At 27.6% G+C, this 19723-nt stretch overlaps 1 protein-coding gene across 3 annotated transcripts in view; it reads left to right on the forward strand.

The window, feature by feature from the left end:
* The window catches only part of LOC111626326 (ribonuclease Oy-like), a 31291-nt gene extending 11949 nt beyond the window's left edge, over nt 1–19342 (forward strand). The window contains exons 2-7 of one of the 3 annotated variants that reach the window (XM_023369648.1): nt 1271–1364; nt 4043–4089; nt 6094–6163; nt 17283–17350; nt 17559–17672; nt 19249–19342. In XM_023369648.1, the coding sequence (XP_023225416.1) occupies nt 1271–1364; nt 4043–4089; nt 6094–6163; nt 17283–17350; nt 17559–17672; nt 19249–19327 (472 nt within the window). In that variant the 3' untranslated portion in view covers nt 19328–19342. Of the gene's footprint in view, nt 1–1270; nt 1365–1460; nt 1508–3852; nt 3947–4042; nt 4090–6093; nt 6164–17282; nt 17351–17558; nt 17673–19248 lie in introns of all 3 variants that reach the window. The other 2 variants (XM_023369647.1, XM_023369646.1) reach the window with 2 other exon arrangements.
* Nucleotides 19343–19723: the final 381 nt, after the last annotated feature.

Below are 19723 nucleotides of genomic sequence, written 5' to 3' on the forward strand. Positions count from 1 at the left end.
TATAAACAAAAAATTGTAGGATTACTTACCGTGTGTGCATCGTTTGACGATGCTATTGCTTAAACTTGTTTTTGTCGTGGAGTGGCGCATCGAACGGCGGGTGCATGTTTTCTGATAAATTATTTTTCTGCGAAAAATTTGCTGAACTTTGGAGACATCATTAATATAAATATAATTTTTATGAATGTTAAATAATAAATGGTTTTTAGTAGGTCCACTGCTCGTTTAAACTCAACGGTTTGTGCAATATCTGCTATTGGTCTAGATTCGACCAATCCTGTCATGACACGAGTCAGCAATGACATTTTACCATATCATATGAGTCTCTTTTAGCATATTTATACAAATATGGTCGCAATTTTTTTGCTGTTATATATGAATCCATATTATATGAACCTGTTTTATAGGGATCTACTGTACTTTTTTATATAAAACATGAAAAGTTTAATATATATTTATTTGTATAAATCAGGTGTGGCCAAACTTTTATCCCTTAGGGGCTACTTTTTTGGTAAAATATAGTCTGCGGGCAACTATGAATATGGGCAAACAATTTTAGGATTTTTATATGCGCATGTGTTAACATTCATTTGCATTGTTCATCGGGATAAATACAAACAGTATGTGTACGTTGCACAGATAGTCTATTATTGTAAGAAGAAATTATCGAATTAAGATTTTTAAACATTAATTTAAGTGAAAGCAAATTGTTCAACTTTGGCTTTGCAGGCTACTTTCAAAACCTTTGCGGTCGACCGGTCAACCGTGGTCTACGTGTTAGCCATTCCTGGTATAAATAATTACTCTTTTTAAGAAGACTTTTTACATTAAATATGATTTTTTGATCTAGCCACATTTAATTTTAAATAAGAATAATGTCAAATAAACTACTATAAAATATTTTCTATTATTTATTATATCCAAAAATTTTTTTTAATATGTACTCTGTGACTAATTATTTCAGATATTCTTTTTATCAAAAGAGGAAATTCAACAAACTTTGACAACATTAAGATATTGTTTATCTTAACTCATTTATAAATAATTAAAGTTTATTAAATAAAATATTATAGTTAATTAATAAAAATTAATTAATAAAATTAATTATTGATATAGTTTTAAAAGATTAAGTATCAATAGTTTAATAATAAAAAATATATAATTAATTAATGGTATTACATTTATTATGTAAAAAATTATTGCCCTTTGAAATGATCTTAAGTAATGGAAATATATAATTAACTTATTAATTAGAATTTTTGTTTTATAGTGAACATTCTATTAAAAAATCAGATAAATGGGATTATGTAGTACTTGCTCAACAGTGGCCTCCTGCAGTTTGTCGTAATGAAGTAGTCAAAAAAGTAAATTCATTATTTAAAAAATTTAATAATAAGTTTACAAATTATATTTTATAATTTAAAAATTAAATATAACAAGATACCCTATTTTACTTATAGTGTGTAATTCCTGCTAATGTAACAAGCTGGACTGTTCATGGCATTTGGTATGTTTTGAAAGATCTCTTCTTTAGATTAAAACTTGGTTACAATATTAATTATAGTACTTAATAATAGACACATAAGTAAAAAGGTTATTTGTGTTGCAATGTAACAGTGTTCCCCAGAAATTTTTATCAGCTGGATGGAATGAAGAAGTATCCATGTGACAAAAACTCATGCATTATTATAAAATATTATNTTATATTTGTGATTTCTTTCATAATGCCTCCTAAGTGCTTGTTGTATGTAAATTTTGTGTATTTAGATGGACCTTGTACAGATTTTATATCATTACTAGCTTCTAATTTTCTAATAATTCCCTTTACAACATTCCTCTTGTAACCCAATGTTCCTGCCAACTGCATAATTCTTTCTATCTCTGCATCCCGGTCTATAATGTTTTTGCAGTATATAAAGGCCCTCCTAACCAATGCTCAAAACGCTGCTAATTTATACCTATAAGGGTCATTAGAGCTTGCAGGGATATATAGTGGGCTATATGTTGGTTTAATGAATATACTGGTGGATATATGTCCTTTGCTAAATATGATATTAATGTCTAAGAAATGTACCATTTTAGAGCTTTTTTGCTCTAGCTTCAACCTAAGGCATTCCTCGTTATCGTTAACTCTATCTACAAATTTAGCAATTACTCAATTGTTTTTCCATATAATGAATATATCATCTACATATCTCTTATAGTATACAATATCTCTTTTGAAGCTACGCAGAACTTTTCCTTCTAGTTTTCTAACAACAAGCTCGCATAGGAGCCCTGAAATTGGGCTTCCCATTGGGACCCCCCTATTTTGCTTATAAGTTTGGCCTTCGAAAGCAAAGAAGGATTTGCAACATACTAGGTTAACCATCTCTGCAACCTTCTTACTGTGATGTGCTAACATTGGGTTTACTCTATTCAAAAACTCCAAAAGTGCTTCTACACAAGATTCAATCTTAATAGAAGGGTACAAACTTTCGTAATCTAAAACAGTTCCCACTTCTTCATCCATTAAGGTAATGCCTTGTAGTTCTTTGACCACCATTACAGGATCCTTTGCCACCAATTCATCACTTTCCATCATGGAGGAGATATACTCTTGCAATCTGGAAATAAGACCTATCGTGGAAAAATGAAAAGCACCCACATTTTTCCTGGAAAAAAGATTGGAGCGGCGCATCGAACGGCAGGTGCACGTTTTCTGATAAATTATTTTTCTGTGAAAAATTTGCTGAACTTTGGAGACATCATTAATATAAATATAATTTTTATGAATGTTAAATGATAAATGGTTTTTAGTAGGTCCACTGCTCGTTTAAACTCAACGGTTTGTGCAATATTTGCTATTGGTCTAGATTTGACCAATCCTGTCATGACACGAGTCAGCGATGACGTTTTACCATATCATACGAGTCTCTTTTAGCATGTTTATACGAATATGGTCGCAATTTTTTTGCCGTTATATACGAATCCATATTATATGAACCCGTTTTATAGGGGTCTACTGTACTTTTTATATAAAACATAAAAAGTTTAATATATATTTATTTGTATAAATCAGGTGTGGCCAAACTTTTATCCTTTAGAGGCTACTTTTGTGGTAAAATATAGTCTGTGGGCAACTATGAATATGGGCAAACAATTTTAGGATTTTTATATGCTCATGTGTTAACATTCTTTTGCATTGTTCGTTGGGATAAATACAAACAGTATGGGTATGTTGCACAGATAGTCTATTATTGTAAGAATAAATTATCGAATTAAGATTTTTAAACATTAAGTGAAAGCAAATTGTTCAACTTTGGCTTCGCAGGCTACTTTTAAAACCTTTGCGGTCGACTGGTCAATTGTGGTCTACGTGTTGGACATCCCTGGTATAAATAATTACTCTTTTTAAAAAGACTTTTTGCATTAAATATGATTTTTTGATCTAGCCACATTTAATTTTAAATAAGAATAATGTCAAATAAACTACTATAAAATATTTTCTATTATTTATTATATCCAAAAAATTTTTTAACATTTACTCTGTGACTAATTATTTCAGATATTCTTTTTATCAAAAGAGGAAATTCAACAAACTTTGACAACATTAAGATATTGTTTATCTTAACTCATTTATAAATAATTAAAGTTTATTAAATAAAATATTATAGTTAATTAATAAAAATTAATTAATAAAATTAATTATTGATATAGTTTTAAAAGATTAAGTATCAATATTTTAATAATAAAAAATATATAATTAATTAATGTATTACATTTATTATGTAAAAAATTATTGCCCTTTGAAATGATCTTAAGTAATGGAAATATATAATTAACTTATTAATTAGAATTTTTGTTTTATAGTGAACATTCCATTAAAAAATCAAATAAATGGGATTATGTAGTACTTGCTCAACAGTGGCCTCCTGCAGTTTGTCGTAATGAAGTAATCAAAAAAGTAAATTCATTATTTAAAAAATTAAATAATAAGTTTACAAATTATATTTTATAATTTAAAAATTAAATATAACAAGAGACCCTATTTTACTTATAGTGTGTAATTCCTGCTAATGTAACAAGCTGGACTGTTCATGGCATTTGGTATGTTTTGAAAGATCTCTTCTTTAGATTAAAAGTTGGTTACAATATTAATTATAGTACTTAATAATAGACACATAAGTAAAAAGATTATTTGTGTTGCAATGTAACAGTGTTCCCCAGAAATTTTTATCAGCTGGATGGAATGAAGAAGTATCCATGTGACAAAAACTCATGCATTATTATAAAATATTATCATCTGCAAATGCAATCTCTCTTTCCATACATATATACTTACAGTATATATGTATGTACAGTAGTCACAAAATTCTTTTGACATCACATGCAGAGGCAGAAACTTATGTACTGTAATTGCTTAGAAATCCTGGAATGATCACACCAAAGCAATGCAATTTGAAGAGGACTGTTCTATTTTGAGCTGATTGTCCATACTGGAAGATAAGGAATCTATAAACCTGATGTGTCAATTTTCTATTAAAGTGACTTGTCATTTGTCTTTACATATTAATATATTTAATGACATTAATTATTTTAGTATTTTTACAAATGATCCATTTTCCTTGTAAACTAAATAACTGATAAACAGCATTAACTCCATACATTACAGACTCTATATTTATGTCAATGAATTCAAATCGACAAATTTTTTAACTTTTCTAGTCAAAATTAGAATCACTTTATCTTTAAAATATTCATATATATAGACTTTTATTCATAATCATATAATTAATTTAAATGAATGTGTATGTAATTTTTAAATGCATTATGCATATTTAATGTATCATAATTATTTGTGAATAAAAATATCATTATCTAAAATCCAATAGTTACTTATTATAGCCAAACAATTGGCAGATTATACTATTATGGCTACATTACTACTATTATTGTAGTAGCAGTAGTAGTAATGTAGCTCGATATAATCCGGCAATCATTTTGCTTTAATATATTTGTGAATAGAATGAAGGATAATAGGAATATAAAAATGATGATTGATTTGTGTACTTTCAGTTTAGCAAGGAAACTAGTATAGTGTTCTACTGATAAAACATTCTATGTGTCATTTTTTCATTTAATTTTGTTTAATCATGAAGTTAAAATGAAAAAGCAAAATACAGGCATTACCTGACTTGAATAAACATTATTTTCCAGAAACACATGTATAAATTGAAATCTGTTTATTGATAATGAAATAAGTTACTTTGGTATGAAGTGTAATTAGAGAAAAAAATAATTAAGATTGGATATATTGTAAAAATAAAAAAATTTAATCTATTGTGTTGTATTTAAAAGCATAATGGATAGGTATATCAACTATACTTTTATCATCAGAGATGATACTTTTACACTTATAAAATGAATTTAATTATAGTAAATTATAGAATTGAATTATTTTTACAGTGATTTTATTAGTTTTATAAATATAATCTTATGAAAAAGTTTTTCTGTAACTTCAAGTTTGTGTAAAAATATATCTATAATTTATGTTCATTTGTTTAAAAGTTTGTGTGTGGTGATTTTGTTTAACAAATAGGATAATGATAATCTTTGCCTTCACAATATAAATTATGTATTCAACATTAATTCAAATGTCTTTAATTTAATAACTAATATAAATATAAATTCATACTATGGCACTTTTTATACTATTAATCATTCAATTTTTTTAATATTTATCACTTCAGTTTTAAATGCCATAAAACTTATTAATGCCAAGAACAAATCTGTTATCTTAAAAAGTCTATAAAATCTAACATAAAAACTATATTAATTAGTAACACAAATAAACTGTGGTGTTTACTATGTGTCAGAAAAAAGTTTCAGCAATTAAACAAGTACAAACAAAATCAACATATTATTTTGTATTAATAATTAAAATAAGATTTGTTTATTTGTATTTAACTCTTTTGAGTAATATACTGTATATACTGTATTTTATAATGCAAGTTATATGCATATGAAAAAATAAATATTGTACTTTTGTAATTCTATAGAAATTTTTGTAACTACAGAAATTAGTAATTGCATGTCATTTTTAAATTTCAGGCCAACTGGTAAACATAGTGATCCAAGGTTTTGCAATGATTCTTTGGGATTTAATGTCTCTCAAATACAGGTATGTAAACAAATACAGACGACCCCCCTATAACACGGTAGATAAGTTCCGAGTTTTATGAATCCAGCTTCTAGGATTCCAGCCAATCACAGCCAGGCACGTATGCAGTTTACCGGCTATGGCTGTTTGAAAGGTTTCTTCCATAAAATTAATCGATTCTAGACTAATTCAACTCAGCCTTTCCAAAATACGTATAATTTTTTGGGAATAATCCATATAAACTATGCTATAAACAAAAAATTGTAGGATTACTTACTGAGTGTGCACCGTTCNGTATTCATTTTATTGAATTTATATAATAGATGTTTATTTATTTATTTTTGAAAATTCCTTTTAAAACTTACTTTAAAACCATTTTTTGATGATTATCATTGTGTCTGTGTTTATAATGCTTCACATTTATGTGCCTATACCAATAATGTTAAGATAATAGTGATTCTTTTTCTCTGCAAAGTGATTTGTTTCATCTTGCTAAATGCTTGGAAACATTGAATTTATGAATTAATTTTTTAAAATCAGCTACAATGTGATTTTTTGTATTTCCACCCATATCCCGAGTTATCTCAGGCATGGACTTTAAAGTTCCATTAAAAAGCCTTGACATAACTTTTCCAAAAATGTATGGATCAGTATATATGCATCGTTATCTATGATCTGTGTAAATTTCATGAATTATTTTTGCAGCGAAAATATTTTACGACAATTTATTAATTAGGTAATTAATCACGCTATTGTTTTTATGGGAGTTTTTTAATCAAATTAATTAATTCGTTCTAAATTTGTTTCATCAATTTGACTTCGGTAAAATTTTTAAAAACGCTATTGGATGTTTTATATGACATCAGCGGGTTTTTTTTTTGTTTTTTGTTCAGTAGAATTTTTTTCATATAACTTTTTTTTCGGTCCCCTCATAATTTAATAGCATAAAAATCAACAATATTGTGTTATGTTTGAACAGATGCAGTAAGCTAGCTCCCCTCCTGCTTTAAACCAGTGTTCCGCAACCTTTTTCTACTTGCGGCACACCCATGACTCACCCACAGCACACCAAAATGTTATTCCCCTCAAAAACGTATATTCTACTATTAATAGAATTACGTAATGCCACTAACCTATTATTATTGTTATTAAACAGACATCAACACCTACCTGTGAGCAAATTAATTTTACATATAATTTCTTAGAATACATAAAAATGCGTGGCTTGTAAAAATAAACAAACATCATCTTATTTCATCAGTGCTGCAGCAGAAAATGAAATACAAGCATAAGAAACACAACAACTGTGATAAAAATATATAAATAAAACTTGAAATTAACAGAATATGTAAAAGTTCACGTCACACCTTTNNNNATATAAACTATGCTATAAACAAAAAATTGTAGGATTACTTACCGAGTGTGCACCGTTCGACGACGCCATTGCTTAAGCTTGTTTTCATCGTGGAGCTTGTCATCGAATGGCGCTCGTGTGCTTCCTGATAAATTATTTTTTTTGCGAAAAATTCGCTGAACTTTGGAGACATCATTAATATAAATATAATTTTTATGGACGTTAAATAATAAATGGTTTTTGGTAGGTCCGCTGCTCGTTTAAACTCAATGGTTTGTGCAATCCTGTCATGACACGAGTCGGCGATGACGTTTTACCAAATTATAGGAGTTTTTTTAGCATGTTTGTATGAATACTGTCGCAATTTTTTCGTCGTGATATAGGAATCCGAACTATAGGAACCCATGTTATAGGGGGGTCGAATGTATATAGGTATATAATAAAGTATTCATTTTATTGAATTTATATAATAGGTGCTTATTTATTTATTTTTGAAAATTCCTTTTAAAACTTACTTTGAAACCATTTTTTGATGATTATCATTGTGTCTGTGTTTATAATGCTTCACATTTACCAATAATGTTAAGATAATAGTGATTCTTTTTCTCTGCAAAGTGATTTGTTTCATCTTGCTGAATCCTTGGAAACATTGAATTTATGAATTAATTTTTTAAAATCAGCTACAATGTGATTTTTTGTATTTCCACTCATATCCCGAGTTATCTCGGGCATGGACTTTAAAGTTCCATTAAAAGCCTTGACATAACTTTTCCGAAATGTATAGATCAGCATATATGCATCATTATCTTTGATCTGTGTAAATTTCATGAATTATTTTTGCAGCGAAAATATTTTACGACGATTTATTAATTAGGTAATTAATTGTGCTATTGTTTTTTTTATTGGAGTTTTTTAATCAAATTAATTAAATCATTCTAAATTTGTTTCATCAATTTGACTTTGGTAAAATTTTTTAAAACACTATTGGATATTTTTTATGACATCAGCAGGTTTTTTTGTTCAGTAGAATTTTTTTCATATAACTTTTTTTTTCGGTCCCCTCGTAATTTAATAGCATAAAAATCAATAATATTGTGTTATGTTTGAACAGATGCGGTAAGCTAGTTCCCCTCCTGCTTTAAACCAATATTCCCCTGAAGTGTACATGAGAACTACCTGGGAAAGCGGACTCCAGCTGTTCTCAAGCTCAACCAGTTTGTAAACAATGTAGACTGTACTGTACAGTACTTGTGAAATTTCACGCCTTGTTAAACAAAAGAATAACAATTTTTACAGCTATATTTTTCAAATAAAAGCATTTATTTTAGATTATTTTTATTTTTTTATATACTTTTTTTGTAAAAGCACATTTTGGAGGGGTTTTTATTTCGCGGGAATTATTTCCCGGCAATTTTTTTTTGTCTGTCAGATTTGCGTTTAAGCGGAAATAATTATTTCATATAAAAAATAAATTTTTTGTGGATTTCTTAGTTGCATTTGAAGCGAAACAAATGTATCGAAAGAGTTAGGACTATTTTTTTTACTAATATTCAGCCATTAATAGATTATGGTCTTCCCAATTGGGTGTCAGCTTCTCCATCATCACTTGTAAAGTAGTTTGTCCATTAAATAAGACTTAATTTATTAAATAAAAACCAAGTCAATTACTTTACACTGAATCACTGCTAACTGTGCAATCTTGTTTGGGTTCCCCAAGTTCTTCAGGCATAGTCAATATTCTGACATAATTATTTTTTTAAGAAACTGGAAGGCTTGAGTACATCTTGTGACATTGATTTACATGTACCTGTTAAAATTACTCAGCAAGACACTTGTTTGTATTTTTATAACTACAGATTAAATGTAACTTGGTGCTCCTGCTTATGCTTTTATGAATATGGCTGAGGTTGAACATTTGTTACATGTTCCATGTGTGATGCTTAAATGAATGTGTAAACTCTTTATTGATGATTATATGTAATTTTGTTTTCTTTTGATTTTAAAGGGATCATTTTTTTTATGTTGTTAAACAGAAAGTAGTTATCTCTAGTATTTGTAAAAGTACACACACACACACACACACACACACCAGTAGAATCTGTCCAAAATGGAATCTGAGTAGAACAGAAACCTAATTAAACAGAAAAAGTTCCTCAGAGAGGAGCTATTTTCTATGTTAAAAAAAAAACTATTCAAAACAAAAACCTACCAAACTGGAAAATATATGGTACCATGTGATTCCTGTGTATACAGGTTTTACTTTACATATAAAATTATTTTAAAATGTTATTTTTTTAAAACATTCAGGTGCATGACAAGGCATATCAATATATATTTGATAATAACAGAGATTAGATTTTTTATATTCAAGCAACTAACTTAGGTTACAATATCATTATAACATAGATATAATGTATCAGTAATTTATTATGATATTCTGTTCAAAATTCATTTATCCAATATAATACAAAGAGAAATCTGCCCGAAATTTTGTGCCTATCTCAGTTATCATTTTGTCATGAATTGCTATTCTCTAGCTATCATTTTATTTTAGATTAATTTTATACTTTAATGTTAAGCTGTATATTTATTATTTTTAATCATTAAATTTGATAAGATTCTGTTTGTTATGTCTATATAAATAAAAATGTAAATGTTTGTTTGTTCAAAATCTTAAATCTCCGAAAGTTCTTAACCGATTGCTTTGAAATTTTGACACAACGTTGCATTCAAATATGCGCGTTTTTATATTATATAGATGTCGAAATCCCCTGCAGGGGAGAGGGACAAAATTAAGGCTTACTGTGAAGAACTGGTCTTCTATTATTCTATTTTAGCGTTTTTTGTTTTAGGTTTTTTGCGTTTTTGTTTTGTGTTTTGTTTTAGGTTTTTTGCGTTTTAATAGGATACATCAAGAGAATGTACACTAAGAAGGGATTTATCGAAATTCCCTCCTGGGAGGAGTGTTATACATTTATAATAGATACAGCTAGTTATACATAAAAAATATATATGTACTCATAAATTAATCTAGAACTGGATTATTGTAAAGTATATAAAGAACTAGCCTATTCCAGCAACCATTTTTATTTAATGTAACATTTTTGCCATCTATCATAGTAATATATTCAAATTCTAAATCTTATGTCCCTTACACTATGGCACATTGATGAAATAAAGCAGTATTCGACTTACTATGCACATATGCTATTGCTTCTCCAAATTTTAAATTAGTTATTTTTTTCTAATTAACATTTATATATTTTTTATAACTGCTGAATTATTGAAAGTTGAAAGTATACATAGTATTTTCTGTATGTATTGGTGAAATACGTTCCTTATCATGTTTGCATACTTTCATTTTTAAGAAGACAGTTGATTTGATACAAAGTAAGATATTACTATTATGTTCAGTTTTATTTACTTTTTTATGTTTAATTAATGTTATACTTACACCTAGCTCTTAATTTTAGTTACTGAGGAGGCCATAAAATGTAAGTCGGCTCAAAATGCATCTAGTTATATATATATAATCAACCAAATTAAACATAATTAAACCATAGTTTTGGATCATTGAATTACCAGTAGTGTTCCTATACACCTGCAGATGCAGGATTATGGAATTCCCAAGAATTTTCTAATAAGTCGTATACTTTTTAAAAAGTTGATCAAGTTTATTTTTTGTGGAGTNTAATCAACCAAATTAAACATAATTAAACCATAGTTTTGGATCATTGAATTACCAGTAGTGTTCCTATACACCTGCAGATGCAGGATTATGGAATTCCCAAGAATTTTCTAATAAGTCATATACTTTTTAAAAAGTTGATCAAGTTTATTTTTTGTGGAGTTGTCACATTATGGTACAATGTGACATTAGTTGTTTTCTGCCAGAACTCCATTTATGTGAAAGAAAGAAAAGTCATTCGAAATGTTGGCTCACAGCCACAGTGAATAGTAAAAATGAATGAGAAACCAGAAAGTGAAAATTTTCAATGTGTTGAAGTGATGGAATGATTTGCTAAACAAGAAAAATTCATTAGAAATGATATCACAGGTTGTGTGTTATTTGCTCTGCTTTTTGCATTTGCTGGAGATTTGCTGCCAATTTGGACTAACCAGAAGTGAATACAGTACATAATTTACTTTTTCACTCTTTGGGAGTAAGCACAAAACTGCTATGTAGAACTTACCACACAGGAACAATTTTTTATGAGTAATATAGACTTTATTTTATGCAACAGAAATACATTTTGTTTGCCCTCTTAAATCCTTATGTACAAAGTGACAAAACTGCAGAATAAATTAGAGTAAAATTGATAATTATTTATATCTTGCATATGAGTAAAACTCACAAAAAAATAAGATTACCTGAAATGGCACTTTATTACTCCAGCAGTCACTTTTAAATATTTAAAATAAATGGGGTAAAACTAGTAAACCAAAATAAATTGAAAAAAAAAACAAAAAAAAGTAAATAAAATACAGTAATACATCAACTTACGCTACCCCGACTTACGCAAATCCAGAGTTGTGCGATTTTCAAATCTCATTGATTCGTCTTTTGTTTGAGCACCATGCAAATGTTGATTACTCACTCCCCCCCACACTATTGTTTCAGCTTACGTGTTTGGACATGTCGCGCGGAATCGACACATAGCTACAATTTATTTTGTGTATTTATTTCTGTTTGTTATATCTACAGAGACTTGAGAGACTCTACTATGTCATTCAAACGAAGAAGAACTGATTCTTCTGAATCAAACAAGAAAAGAAAAACTTTATCTTTGGAATGTAAAGTTAACATTATTAAAGACTTCTATACAAAAATGAAAATTTGTGAATTGGCAAATTTGATCTATCGGAATCGACAGTCAGAACAATTATAAAAGGTAAAGATAAAATTCTCGAAGCTGCGAAAAATGTTCAATCTTTAAATTCAAGCATCATTTGTAAACGTCACAGTATTATCGCTGAGATGGAAACAATGTTAAAATTATGATGTGATAATCAAGTAAATGTGAAAAATTGTATAATAACATAATTTGTTATACATATGTATTGTCTAAGATTTTATTAAACATTTTTTTCTAAATTATTGTTTTATTTAGTCTCCGGTCCCAATTANAAGTAAATGTGAAAAATTGTATAATAACATAATTTGTTATACATATGTATTGTCTAAGATTTTATTAAACATTTTTTTCTAAATTATTGTTTTATTTAGTCTCCAGTCCCAATTAAAAATTATTTGTATGTATTTATATGAGAAATTATACCCCGACTTAAGCAAATTCGACTTACGCGGTTATTGCTCGGTTCCACCTATCGCGTAAGTTCGGGGTATTACTGTATTAATTAAACAATATAAAATACTATTAAAATGTGATAGAAGGGGTATACTTGTAAAACATAAAAGTTAAAACTTTCCATAAAAGGAAGAAAAACAGATCAAACCTTAAAAATGAATCAATAAAACTACTAAACTAATAGATGTAAAATTCTTCACTGTACATTTATCACATAGACTGATTGACATACAGTGCAGTGAATTAATAAAATAGGGGAGAAAGAACATCTTAAAATGGACTCTTCTTATTTTTGAAGTAATGGTTGCCAGATCTCACTGATCATTGCCAGTGTTTAGATTCATTTTGTTATTTTTGTTGATTTTGATAATGTCTAAGCATTCATATAATTTTCTTTTTATAATATTTTTTTCCCATTTGAAAATTCTGATGTCAAGTGAGATCTTGCAGCCAACATGAGTGGCAACTGCTAAATTAGAGTAATTATACTTTACTGTGTGTATATGTTCTCTTATTCTAGTTTTAATAATCTTTTAGTTTCATCTATGTAATAATAATCTGGTTGACAAGTACAAACAAAAACATAGACCAAATTATTGGTTAACAATATAAAAATTTTTTTTATTAATTGATTCTTTGGTTTTTAAAAAATTATTATTATTATTATTATTGTTCAGTGTAGGGGCTAGGACAATATTGTATAGTATCAATACTCTTTGTATTTTTTCAAAAATGACCAGGATATAATCTAGTTTTTTTATAAATTAATTGCATTTGGTGTTTGGTTTATTTAGTATTGTATTTGTTTGGCCAATTATCAATAATTTTGTTAGAGTAGTTATTTAACTGAAAGATGTGATGTATATGTTCTATTTCATTGTTTTGGTTTATTATATTACTTGTACGAGATTTAATTTTGTTTAAATACATATTGAATATATTCTTTTTTTATGTACATAGGAATACTGGAGTAAAAATTGATGACTTTCTGACATCACAGGGTTTAATAATATACTTTTTGAAAGTGATAGAATTACTAAATCTTTGAACTGTGATGTCTAGAAAGTTCAACATACTGTTATTCTCTTTTTCAGTATTAAAGCATATATTATTTTTGATATTATTGGCACAGTCAAGTATTATTTGAGGATCAGTTAATCAGAACTGTTTTTAATNATGGAAACAATGTTAAAATTATGGTGTGATAATCAAGTAAATGTGAAAAATTGTATAATAACATAATTTGTTATACATATGTATTGTCTAAGATTTTATTAAACATTTTTTTCTAAATTATTGTTTTATTTAGTCTCCAGCCCCAATTAAAAATTATTTGTATGTATTTATATGAGAAATTATACCCCGACTTAAGCGAATTTGACTTATGCAGTTATCGCTCGGTCTCACCTATCGCGTAAGTTTGGGGTATTACTCTATTAATTAAACAATATAAAATACTATTAAAATGTGATAGAAGGGGTATACTTGTAAAACATAGAAGTTAAAACTTTCCATAAAAGGAAGAAAAGCAGATCAAACCTTAAAAATGAATCAATAAAACCACTAAACTAATAGATGTAAAATTCTTCACTGTACATTTATCACATAGACTGATTGACATACAGTGCAGTGAATTAATAAAATGGGGGAGAAAGAACATCTTAAAATGGACTCTTCTTATTTTTGAAGTAATGGTTGCCAGATCTCACTGATCATTGCCAGTGTTTAAATTCATTTTGTTATTTTTGTTGATTTTGATAATGTCTAAGCATTCGTATAATTTTCTTTTTATAATATTTCTTTCCCATTTGAAAATTCTGATGTCAAGTGAGATCTTGCAACCAACAACATGAGTGACAACTGCTAAATTAGAGTAATTATACTTTACTGTGTGTGTATGTTCTCTTATTCTAGTTTTTAATAATCTTTTAGTTTCATCTATGTAATAATAATCTGGTTGACAAGTACAAACAAAAACATAGACCAAATTATTGGTTAACAATATAAAAATTTTTTTTATTAATTGATTCTTTGGTTTTTAAAAAATTATTATTATTATTATTATTGTTCAGTGTAGGGGCTAGGACAATATTGTATAGTATCAATACTCTTTGTATTTTTTCAAAAATGACCAGGATATAATCTAGTTTTTTATAAATTAATTGCATTTGGTGTTTGGTTTATTTAGTATTATAATTGTTTGGCCAATTATCAATAATTTTGTTAGAGTAGTTATTTAACTGAAAGTTGTGATGTACATGTTCTATTTCATTGTTTTGGTTTATTATATTACTTGTAAGAGATTTAATTTTGTTTAAATACATATTGAATATATTCTTTTTTTATGTACATAGGAATACTGGAGTAAAAATTGATGACTTTCTGACATCACAGGGTTTAATAATATACTTTTTGAAAGTGATAGAATTACTAAATCTTTGAACTGTGATGTCTAGAAAGTTCAACATACTGTTATTCTCTTTTTCAGTATTAAAGCATATATTATTTTTGATATTATTGGCACAGTCAAGTATTATTTGAGGATCAGTTAATCAGAACTGTTTTTAATAATTAATTTAAATTATTATTAAATTAAATCAAATTAGTTCATTTCAAAGTGAATAATACCTAAGTGAGAAAAATGTACTGTAGGGTATTGAAAGATATGACGTATAAGTACAAAACTGTATAAATGAAAACATATATAACTAAAGTGTTTTACAATGGAGAAAGTAACATATAGAAAATATTTAACATATAATTATAAAAAAAAATGTACAACATACAAACAGAGTTTGACTGTACTTATTTTTTAATCATATATAGTTTTTTTTACAGCAGTAGAAATAGAACACTTCCTTGTGAGAGTCTATTTTTTTGAATGTGTCATCTGCTTTTTTTCCACATAATTCGACAAAGAATTTTTTGTTTGTTAATAACAATTTTATAGTATTTATCAAGTTATGCTCCATTGTCATTTCATAAATCTTTAGAAGACTTTGGTGATTAACTGCATCATATGCAGCTGTTAAGTCCATAAAAACAACTCTGGTTATCAGTCCTCTCTCATAACTATATGAAAAAGTAATAATCAGAATGAGAAGTTTCATCTACAACCAAAAAATATTCTTTATAAAAGTTTGGTTAATTGCAGAAAGCTTTTTGCCATTGCTTCACATGAAATTGAGGCTTATGAAGCAATTTATGAAAGTATTAAATAAAAATATTTCAAAAAGGCAAATTGAGAGATATATTTGTAGGATCTGGATTTAAAAAAAAAAAAACTACAATTTGAAGCTTGAATAACAAAAATTGAAAAAGAAGCTTGAGTTGCTGGGTTTCAGAAGTAGTGTAGAATAGCATTTTGAGTTTTACATCTTGAAGATAAGTTAAATTTGAGCTTATGGATGTGTCTGTGCTTGAGTTGACACTATTTTCCTGAAAAATTATCTTAGAGTTTACTGCTGTTAACAGATTCATATACTTACCAATCTGATGAAGTCAGCCTCATCTATAATCTAACTAGGAAAATCTAATTTTGGAAAACAAATACTGAGAAATAAAATGCAATTTGTAAAAAGATTGAATAAATGGTTAAAATAGCACACATTTTGTCTACAATCTTCATTCTCTTTATCACAATAATGTTTATAATATTGGCTTTTCCTATTAGACAGATTACTAGTAGTAAAAATGTAGAATATGGAGTAATAGTATGGTGGTCAGTCAAATATAAACCAAACTTTTTGTCCTCTTTATTAAATGAATATTTTTCAAATGTACACACAAGGCATTTTTCTACATAGTTTGCTCTAGCATTTAACTACTGTTGCCACTGGATTGGCAGTTGTTTGATTTTCTAGTAATTAGTGAGTTGTGTCCAAAACCAATTGCTCACAAAGCACTCCACTTATTCATAATTTTCAAATTATTGTCCTCCTAACATCACCGAGTGGTCCAAACAAGTGGTCCTCCAACACACCTTGGCAATATGTCCAGGGTGTGTTGGGGGATGTCCAATACATTTGTGTTAATTTTCTTTGAGTTAGGGTGGTAGTCTGAGGCCTTGCATTGTCTTGTGTTGCAAATGGGGATACCGCATTTTTGGATTGATAGACTGCCTTGACCTTGTTCAACAGTTTGCAGTAGTAAGTAGAATTACAAGTCTTTCATTTATAGAGGAAACCAATGTACGCGACCTCTGCTTATATCTAGTCAAATTGTTTAATATCTTATTAATTTATTAGCCTTGTCGTAGATTAATTAAGAATATGGCTGTTCATTTGATTAAGAAAACATTAAAGAATAATTTAAACATGTTTTTCTACAATCTTTTCATATTTATTTTATTTAGGATCTATTCTAATTTTAAGGAAATTAATATTTTTTTATTTTAGAAAATCTTTAATTTCTGCATTTATGATTATTATACTTATATTAATGAATATAAAATGTAGCTTTATTTATTTATTTTCAGTCTGTTGAAAGTGAACTTCTTGTTGTATGGCCAAATTTATTTCCCAGTACATCTACTTACTCATTTTGGTTAGTAAAATATTTTTTCAAGTTATTTTTTAAGTCATTTTAGACATACAGTATTATTTAATGAGAATAGTTATAGTTTAATGAATCTCATAAAAATAAATTTACATTCTGAAAAATCTATTAATAATCAATGATATTAATTTATCTTGATTATTTTTTATTTAATATCTAAAGTTTTGTTTCAATTTATACATAATTTATTTTTCAGGGCCCATGAATGGAAAAAACATGGCACCTGTATCATTTCCATACCTCAACTTGATAATGAATTAAAATATTTTACAATGGCAATTTACCTTCATAATAAGTATAATTTTAGAATGTTAGTATAATTTTTCTCTAATAATCTTCATTTAAAATTATTTTATTATTAGTATAATGTTTTGCAAAATAGAAGTTTTGACAGAAAACAAAAGACTATAAGAAGGAATTGTAATTTTTAATTGTTTTAATCCTATTTTTTTATTTTTGCCCCAATTCCTACAAAAAAAAACTTGAATTCATTTCAAGATATTTCAGTTTGATAGCTTTTTTTTCAAGTAACCCTGTGGACACTAAGAGGGTTTTTTTTTTCATGCTTGCAGTAGGGATGACCAGACTGTGAACATACACCCAATATATCTGGAACAGATCGGTTTGATCAGTTCCACATATGTTTGATCCATGGAAACTTTCTCACTGGAATTTTTGTAAGTCTGATGCTCTGGGATCATCTGGAATAATAGGCACCTACCTTAACCACCATTTGGCTGTTGTTTGATAGTCATTAACAAAAAAACAATAAAAAAACACATGCTATTGCATTGGGTTACTTGATATTAGCATGCTTGTCATTATTTATTTTAATTTAACAGCATATTAACAATAATCAAATATTTATTTCTGTCTTATTCAAGAATATTCAAAAACCTTATGTGGTTTTCTGCTATTTTTCATTCTCTACATATTTACTTACTGATATTTAATCATTAAATATATATATTTTTTATTGTTTTTGCATTATTTGTCAGCACAATACTTAACTTTATACTGGAAAAGTTTCATAATTGTTAAGTGTTCAGTAAATTATGTTAAATCATATTTTTAGAGATGATAGTAGGAAATTAAATGCATTTTTTCTAGAAATCAAGTGCAAAACTCCAAAAATATCATTTATTTTGCCTCAGATCCTTTTGGTTTACACTATATGTTGCAAAAATATTCTCTACACAAATTTTAAAGACAAAATTTTGGTACACATGTGTGTACATGTACAGGATCTTCCAAGATGAATGCTACTATTTTAAATTACTGTAATTATGTTAATTTTTATTTGAGAAGTATATGATGTACACTAATTGATAGCATAATCATCAGAGTTTCATCTCCCATCTGTATTCAAATATTCTTATTGTCTACTACCACTAGGAAGCATCTTAAATGAAAATGGCAATTCTGTAGTAGAGAAGACATTTTGTGTTCTGCAGTTTGAAAAATTGGAATCACTCACCATTGTGCAACATGAGTAATTTTCAGGAGCTATAGAATTGTGGCTACTGTGGGAGAAGTGATAACAAATATGCTGTTAGCGAGCATAGGAAGAATTTGAGTATCAGTTGAATGCATGTAGTGAGATGAAAGGTGCACTCATTGAAAAATTCAAATGGGCAAATGTAAAACTTGGACAGTTTTCCAATGATTTAATTTACATTATTACAATGTTCTCAGTTAATAATTAACATAATAATAATAATTTAAAATGTTAAAATTATTTTTGGAAGACCATGGACACACTGGTATATCATTTGGTTACCAGCTGTAAAATGTGTATAATATTGTATAATTGCATTAAGAAATTATTAAATTACAGAAAAAAATGAAATTTTTAAAGTAAAATATAATAAAAATTGTTTCACCAGGTTGTTAGAAAATGGTGGTATTCTTCCAGATGAGAGAAAATTCTATGACGTAAGTAGTTTGTTAAAAACAATAATTTAATGATATTAAATTGGCAAATAATCTTTGCAATTGTATATTTCCCAAATAAAATCAGCACTACTGTTTTTTATGGAGAGTAATAATTGTTTCACCAGGTTGTTAGAAAATGGTGGTATTCTTCCAGATGAGAGAAAATTCTATGACGTAAGTAGTTTGTTAAAAACAATAATTTAATATCATTAAATTGGCAAATAATCTTTGCTATTGTATATTTTCCAAATCAAATCAGCACTACTGGTTTTTATGGAGAGTAATAATAATGATGAATTTTATAATTATTTTTTTANGTATTCAAATATTCTTATTGTCTACTACCACTAGGAAGCATCTTAAATGAAAATGGCAATTCTGTAGTAGAGAAGACATTTTGTGTTCTGCAGTTTGAAAAATTGGAAT

Source organism: Centruroides sculpturatus, unplaced genomic scaffold, assembly GCF_000671375.1.
Source record: "Centruroides sculpturatus isolate CEXI.00-Female unplaced genomic scaffold, Cexi_2.0 scaffold26, whole genome shotgun sequence".
In the NCBI taxonomy this organism is placed as follows: Eukaryota; Metazoa; Arthropoda; class Arachnida; order Scorpiones; family Buthidae; genus Centruroides; species Centruroides sculpturatus.